Source organism: Austrofundulus limnaeus, unplaced genomic scaffold, assembly GCF_001266775.1.
Source record: "Austrofundulus limnaeus strain Quisiro unplaced genomic scaffold, Austrofundulus_limnaeus-1.0 Scaffold341, whole genome shotgun sequence".
NCBI classification, from domain to species: Eukaryota; Metazoa; Chordata; class Actinopteri; order Cyprinodontiformes; family Rivulidae; genus Austrofundulus; species Austrofundulus limnaeus.
The window spans coordinates 81,538-89,465 of record NW_013952743.1 but is presented as its reverse complement, the minus strand read 5'-3'; the positions used below and the strand labels follow the sequence as shown (position 1 = coordinate 89,465).

The window sequence follows — 7,928 nt, the reverse complement described above, 5'->3', positions numbered from 1 at the left end:
GTCTGGTTTAGATCATTATTACTTATAAATTATATATTTTTCTGGTATAAATCTGCTGTTTTACATGATTGTTTAATGAAATTAAGATAATTATTAATTTATTGTAAAAACATGACAGATAATCTGTGAAACAGATCCAGTTCAGCTGCTGTTTATCTATTAGTTTCTATGGAGGCTGTGAGCTGTTGTCCTGTTTGGACGCCATTTTTGCTCCTCCATGWTGTCACAGASRCTACCAGTGGACGGGATGGGYGGGGCTCAGTCTAGTGATATTTAAGTCTATGCTTTTACCCCACAGCCATCAGGGCTCTGAACGCAACATAACACCGCAGTGCAAACATATAGAGGCAACAATACATTTACAAACAACCGATGTGTAATTACCAATGTGCAATAGGTACAATTTTAATGTGCAACATGTAAAATATCTATGTGCAATAACTCCATCAAATGTGAAATTGTATTGAACTGTAAATATATATTTTTTTATTCTTCTATATACTTTTTATTCAAACACCGGAAGGGAACACCTAATTTCATTGTACTTGTTACAAAGACGATAAAGATCTATTCTATTCTATTCTATTCTATTCTATTAAAGACCAGTGCTGAGAGTTTACCGGAGAACCGTTGGGTAGAGTTCAGCTGAGTAGAGGAAAGCAGTGGTGAATGCTGCCTCAGAAAAACCCTTTGCCATCACACCAATGCATGTTCGAACCACAGAGTACTCTGAAAGTGAAACAGATCAAACCCAAGTAAGAATCCAGAAACAGAATTGTTCAAAAAACAATGCAAGAAACAAAAGAGAGAAGCAAGTTTTTCTACGTCATATGTTCAGTTTTGTTTATGTATGCAAATACAGGAAACAACGTGACCTAAAGGTATGGCTGTGTTTATTCCAATCATAGCTCCTGTTGTGATCAGAAACCACGCCTGGCAGTTCCGTCGACCAATCCGGTCCAGGACAAAATAGGTGAGGATTTTGGCAGGAATTTCAATGATGCCRTATATGAACTGAGTGAGGTATATGTTGACACCAAAACCTGAGATCTTCAAACTGATGCCATAGTAAAGGAAGGAGACTGCAAACCTGTAGTAGGTACAACAACAAAGTCATGATAAAGACGTGCAACAGCCTATCAAGAAACACTTTCTAACGCGTAATCTGGTACCAGAAAAACCCAGAGCACAGGGTGATCTTTCTCAGTTGAGGGGTTTTGACCAGATCSAAGTAGGTGTGGTTCTTCTCTGCAACATCAGACACTGTTACTTTCCTCAGAACCTGAAACCATAACACAGGTCAGTGCTGACAGATCTGAATATTCAGAACGTATAGTGGGGCGAATATTTAGTTAGCCGCCAATTGTTCAAGTTCTCCCACTTAAAAAGATGAGAGGCCTGTAATTGACATAGTTAGATCTCAACTATGAGACAAAATGAGAAAACATATCTAGGAAATCCCATTGGGCCACATGCAAGAACATGTTCGTATTCTTATCCGAAATTTCTCTTACTTTTGTTCGTACGAACATGCCACGTCAGATTCAACAAAATTTTTAACAAACTCTTCTATCTTCAGGAAAAGTTTGTAAATGAGCTGCATAAACATGATGAATGTGTATCAGGTGCTCGTGCACGAGGAGAGGAGATTAGCATAATTACCACCCCAAAAACACCATATAAGGCTGTGTTTCCTGCCTCTGATACCAGGAAGTGTCCATTCATGAAAATGACAGCGAAAAGTAAAAAAGAAGAACTTTGTAAGTTCGGAGATTAAAGTCCTGCTCTCCGAGATCGAGAAAAGAAAATCTGTCCTTTTTAACAGCGTAAGTCGTGGAATTAAAGGACCAGCTAAAGGCAAAGAATGGAATGAAATAACTACTGCTGTTAATGTTGTGTCTCCTGTGGGTCGTTACAGTCACAGAAATAAAAATATAAATCATATTTATCTCTCTCTAGTCCTGCTCCGGTTTTTCTTTGGTCAAATATTTTTAATTTAAGTGTAAACAACTGTGTTACATAGTGTTCATTTATTCAGAAGAAGAGCAGTCGCGCACTACTACACCCTGCCCGTGAATTTTGTTCGTATCTRAAAAAAATCTTAGAATATGAGAAAATTGGTGAATGCCACAAATACTCCTAAATCACTCGTACGCACAACTGAAGAACAAATCTGTTCGTATGAACAGTTTTTGCATGAGGCCCAATGTCTCAAAATAAGCTGCTTTAAAGTCAGCATCAAACATAAACAAAATCTGCCATAATGCAGATTATAATGCCATTTACTCACTAGAAACTCACCAGTGAGTAAAACTTTATCAGTTTTACTTTTAATAATGTTTCTGTGTTTATTTCAGGTTTAGTCAGTCGTACACTTAGTTCTTAGAAGAGGACGTGTTAAAACACAGTTTAGTCAAAGTTAAACATTAAATGTCAAAGTTCATTACAACTGGCCCTTCGAGGGCCACCATAACGCTCATGTGACCCTCGGTGAAAATGAATTTCACACCCCTGACAGAGTAACCCTGTTAAAACCTTTTTACAATCTTTTATCTTTCATATTTTAAATCCATATACACAATGTACTCTGGGTTTAAAGTTTTAAAGTTATTATAAGCTGATCTTTTATCTGATTTGCTTAGAAATAAATCTATTAACCTGTCTTAGTAACTGACTGTTTAAATTTGAGCTAATTACCTGTCACAAATGAAATCTGTAATCCATCCTAATCAATTATTTGTAATATTTTGTTTAATTTGGTTTTAAATAAAGCATCTGACATGTTTGTGTAGATGATAAAAACTTAAATGGCRTCTCTGTCCAGTTTCTGTGATGTTTTGAGAGTTTGTCTTCTGATTCGATCATTTTCCGAACTGGAAAGGTAAACTGTTGATATCTGAGTTATTTTGCTAACACAGCTCTGTTTACCTACAATTACATACTTTACTCACAGACAGAGTTCAGTTGAAAAACTGACTGGCAGAATTTGAAACAAAGATTTTGGACAGTTCAATAATGCTCAGAATCTGTGTATTCCTCTCAGATACTACCACCTCAACCAAACATAAAGCTCGCCCTGTGTGTGCTGAAGTCTGCATGAAGTTAGGGGGTAGCATTTTATGAGGACTGGATTTTTTAGGCTTTTTAAACTTAAATAATGAGGATTGCATTAAACATGCATAAACACATAAACAAAAGGTTGAGGTCTGACAGAGGGGCACATCATTTTGATGGGGGCCTGGGCTGCAGGAGGGCTCGGGGCTTGGGGTGACCGGGGATGGGGCTGGCATTCCGGCTCCAGATAAAACTCTCCTGGAATTTATGTCAACAGATGATCTTTCCCCACCTCCCTCCTCCCACTTACAACTGTGAACTGGTGTCCAAGAGTAACCAAGGCCGAACTGATGAACTCAACATCCCTTCAGGAACAATGGGCCTCATGCAAGAACATGTTCGTATTCTTCTCCTAAATTTCACTTACTTTTGTTCGTACAAAGGGTTCGTACGAACATGTCACGTCAGATTCAACAAACTCTTCTACCTTCAGGAAAAGTGTGTAAATGAGCTGCGTAAATTCMCCTGTTCTATCCAGCTGCTCGTGCACGMGAGAGGAGATTAGCATAATTACCACCCCAAAAACACCATATAAGGCTATGTTTCCTGCCTCAGACACAAGGAAGTGTTCATTCATTCATGAAAATTACAGCGAAAACTGAAAAAATAAAAACTTCACGAGTTCAGAGATTGAAGTCCGTCTGTCAGAGATCAAGAAAAGAAAATCTGTCATTTTTAGCAGGTCAGCTTTGGAATAAAAAGAGCTGCTAAAAGTATAAACAACTGTGTTAAATCATTTTCATTTATTCAGAAGCCACAGCGCTGCTCACCGTACCACCCCCTCACCCCCACCCCAGCGCGCTGCGCGGCGCAGGTGGTCTCAGATGCGGGTCTGAAATAAGCATTTTAAAATGTTTTCAAAATAAGTCTGGCACTTTGGAGAAAATCCAGGACTTGATCATATATCCCTTCTGGTCTGGGAACGTCTTGAGTCCCCCAGGACGAGCTGGAAGGTGTCGCTGCATGGGGAGAGGGGGGTCTCTCTGTTGCTGCCCCCGCACCCGATCCCGGATAGGCGGCGGAAAACGGACGAACGGACAATTTGTTAGTCTAAATTATTACATTTAAAATTATAACTCTAATTCAAGCAGAATAGCCTATTGTCAACATAATTATGGAGTGTGATTTATTTTCAACTCAAAATATCTTCAAACTAATGAAATATAAAGTTATTAGGGAGAAAACCCGTCTGGATAACAGCAGACTGACTGCTGGTAAAATATACGACAGGTCTGGACCACTCCTGAATTTTGTTCGTATCTGAAAAAAATCTTAGAATACGAAAACATTGGTGAATAACACAAATTCTCCTAAATCACTCGTACGCACAACTTAAGAACAAATCTGTGCGTACGAACAGTTCTTGCATGAGGCCCAATGTGTCATAATCTGTATTTATTTTCCTTAGTTTTCTAGTGTTTTCTGTGTTCCCCTGTGTATCTTTCCCCTGCTTCCAGCCCCGCCCACACTCAGACGTTCCCTATTGTGTCTTCGCAGGTGTTTCTGATTTTCTCTTAATTTGGTTGCTTTATATTCTGTGTCTTGTCACCTGTCTTTGTCGGTTCATTGTGCTGTTTCCCCTCAGCCTGTGTGGTGTCTGCGTGGTTCCCCTGAGAAGTCCTCTAAGTTGAGCTGCTTTATCAGCCTTTTTTGTTACTTTAATAAGCCTTTTTGTTACACTTTGATTTTTGCCTGCGCCCTGGGTTTGTCCTGCACCAATCCCCACAGAATGAACCGACCAAGTCCCCAGCCCGCAGGCAAGACCTTTCTAAGTGTAAAGGACATGTTGGACATGTTGCAGCAAAGCCGAAAGAACCTGGCCGAGCTGTCTGCTGTTCTCTCGGGGACCTCTCCTTCGAGAGAGACAGCTTCTGGTGGTTTTTTTCACCCACCGTCCCACCCTCCCACCCCGTCTTTTTTCTGGGGTTCCCGTGCCTGACCTGGCTGTTTTTGCTGCTGGGTTCACTGCTGTGTCCGCTGATGAGGCCACTCCTGAGTCCGTTCCTGCGTCTCCTGAGTCAATGGTCCCAGTTCCCGAGTTGGTGGTCTCGGTGGATCTGCAGTCGGTGGTCTCGGCAGTTCCACAGTCGGTGGTTYYGCAGCTGGTGKTTCCTGAGCCGGTGGTTCCAGAGTTGGTGGTCCTGGAGTCGATGGTTCCACAGTCGGTGGTTCCGGTGGTGGTTCTGGAGTTGGTGGTCCCAGAGTCGGCGGTTCCGGCGGTGGTCCCTGAGTTGGCGGTCCTTGAGGTTCGTGGGTCGGCTGCCGGCCCCTCCACTTCATCTGGGTTGGTTGCCATGTCCTCCACATCGCCCATCGCCTCCTCATCGCCTCTGTCGCCTGCGTTCGCTGACGCTCTGGCTCCGGCAACCTCTACTGGCTCTTCAGCTGCTCCCACCTCCTCCCTTGGCCCCTCGGCTGCTCCCGCCTCCTCCTGCGGCATTTTTTTGGCAACGCTTCCTGCTGGGCCTCGTGCAACGTAAACGTTGGCTTTGGAGGGCGAAGTTAATGTCAACAGATTTTTGGAGGGCGTTACCAACAGAGCTCATTAACATAAACAGCTCTTCTGAACAGAAGTCAGAGCAGGCAGAACTAGAAAATGGGAAATTTTATTATCTGAGAATTATTTTGTGCATTAAATTGAACATGGTCTGGATAGCCCACAGACATACCATAAAAATTTCTAGGACCCATTATAGGTCTCCTTTAAAAATGCAGACACACATAAACAACACTACACGGCTTCAGATTTACTCCTACCCCCTCAAATCACCATCTTTGCTGGCTTAAATGTGCTCTATGCAGAGAGGATTTTTTTTTTCAACCCATATTGTGTCCCTCTTAGAGACAAAGAATGAGATGCTTGTTTTTATCCTCACCTATCCAATGTCGGCTATTTTTTTTCTAAGGGTAGCGCCTCTTATGGCTGCAGGACCCTGGCACCTGTTCTCCCATGTTTGTTTATAGTGTTTCTCTTGGATAGGTTGTTCCAAACTGAACTGTATTTTTGTTGTGCTGGTGCAATGACAAAGCCTTCTTTAAGTCTTTTAAGTCTTGAATTCCATACCTCAAGGTCCAACTTTGATGTGTATTCATCCCTCCTGTTGATTTTTGCGCACTGAACCAGATATTTCTTGGCTGTCTCTGTTCTTCCATTAGCCAACAGCCAGCGAGCTGATTCGGGCAACCAGCTGAGGAACAAGTGGAAGACACTGGCTCTTTAAACACACTGTCAACTTCTGAGACAGGAACTTCATCAGATCTCAGGCTTACCACCAGGAGACRATGGCAACAATGCAGGGCACTGTCACTGCCATCATCAGGTGCCTCCAGTCTCGGATCAGGTAGGCCAGGAGAGCCAGAAACATGTTCCCAACGCTCCACGAGAGACTCATAATGGTTCCAGTGAATGTTCTGTGCTTGACGTCTGTCCACTCGATGCCTTCAAACATGGTAGATTCAAGAGTTTAGAGGCTTCAGCAAAAACAAAAATACAAAAAACAATGTACGATTTTCATCAGTCTAAGCTTTATGTGAGACTTTTACATGTCAAGGTTTTAGAGACTTTAGTTGATAGTTAATATGAATTTATTTGATTAGCTTGGCCCCAGAATGTTGAACAACATGATCAAACAGGAAAATAAAACAGCATGAATGTCGTTTTGGACAGCTTTTGAAGATAAATATTATCTAACATCTGTGATGGTCTGTAACGCTGCATTATGTAATAATGTAATAAAATCAGGCTTCAAAATGTAATAAACCCGCACTAAAACAGCATTATGTAATAACTGATGCAAAATGTAATAAATTTCTTCAACTCATTTTGTAATACTCGCATCCGCATTATGTAATAACATTATTACATTTTGCAGTGATTGTTACAAAATACGGTTGTTGGTCTTTTTTAGAAATGATAATGTAATAATGTAATAAGCAATCACAAACCAGCTGTTTTTGTTCATCCTAATTAATACATTTGTAACTACACACCGCGTAGYGGTAACATAATGACCCCGCATGCACAAATGCACCAGAACTCAGAAGTCTTTATTCATAATAAATGTAATGCCACTAGGTGCATCCCAAAATTGTAGTGGTTTGGGTGGGGGTCTTTTTGTGGGGGCTTGGGGGGCATTGGTTGACCTGATTGATAGCCCCCCTCATCAGAGCTAAACAGCAAAAGAAATCTGAAGCTCCTGTGTTTAATAGTTTTTGAGCTATAACCATTTTTGTATGTCCAGATTCCCCTTTTTCAGATAAATTGGGGGTCAGGGGGGTTGGGGGCACTGATTGGTGGGCCTGATGGATAGAGCTTCATCAGAGCTAAACAACAAAAGAAATCTGAAGCTCCTATGTTTAATAGTTTCTGAGTTATAAGCATTTTTTCATGTCCAGACACCCCTACTTTGAAAGGAGCCTCCTCCTCAAATATGGGGTCTATCATAAAACCGTTGGCTGGCGCAGTGTTGGTCAGACTCATCTACAGTCCTGACTAATTTCATGTTGACCGGTGCAGCCGTTTTTGTGCTACGGTTGACCAAAAATCACTGATAGATAAATAAATAAATAAATAAATAAACAAACAGTATGAAAACAATATGACTCCCGCTTACGCATTGCGTGCGGGGGTCATAATAAATGATCATGTTGCAGATACTACACATTTAGATTTTTGAAACTTTGGTCAATAAATGCCAAACTTTTCATCATTTAACCAATACAGGAACACAATGCATATGGTGCATAAAAACAGCGCATCTATCTCACCCGAGGACCAACACACACACACACACACACACACACACACACACACA

General features: G+C 41.3%; 1 protein-coding gene across 1 annotated transcript in view; it reads right to left on the bottom strand.

The window, feature by feature from the left end:
* Positions 1–7,928, bottom strand: part of slc22a7a (solute carrier family 22 member 7a) — a gene marked incomplete at its 5' end in the record, with an annotated part of 44,148 nt that overhangs the window by 12,710 nt on the left and 23,510 nt on the right. Inside the window, 5 exon segments of the mRNA XM_014022753.1 lie at positions 621–729; positions 876–1,090; positions 1,173–1,282; positions 6,179–6,302; positions 6,385–6,553. Coding sequence (XP_013878207.1) covers positions 621–729; positions 876–1,090; positions 1,173–1,282; positions 6,179–6,302; positions 6,385–6,553 — 727 coding nt within the window.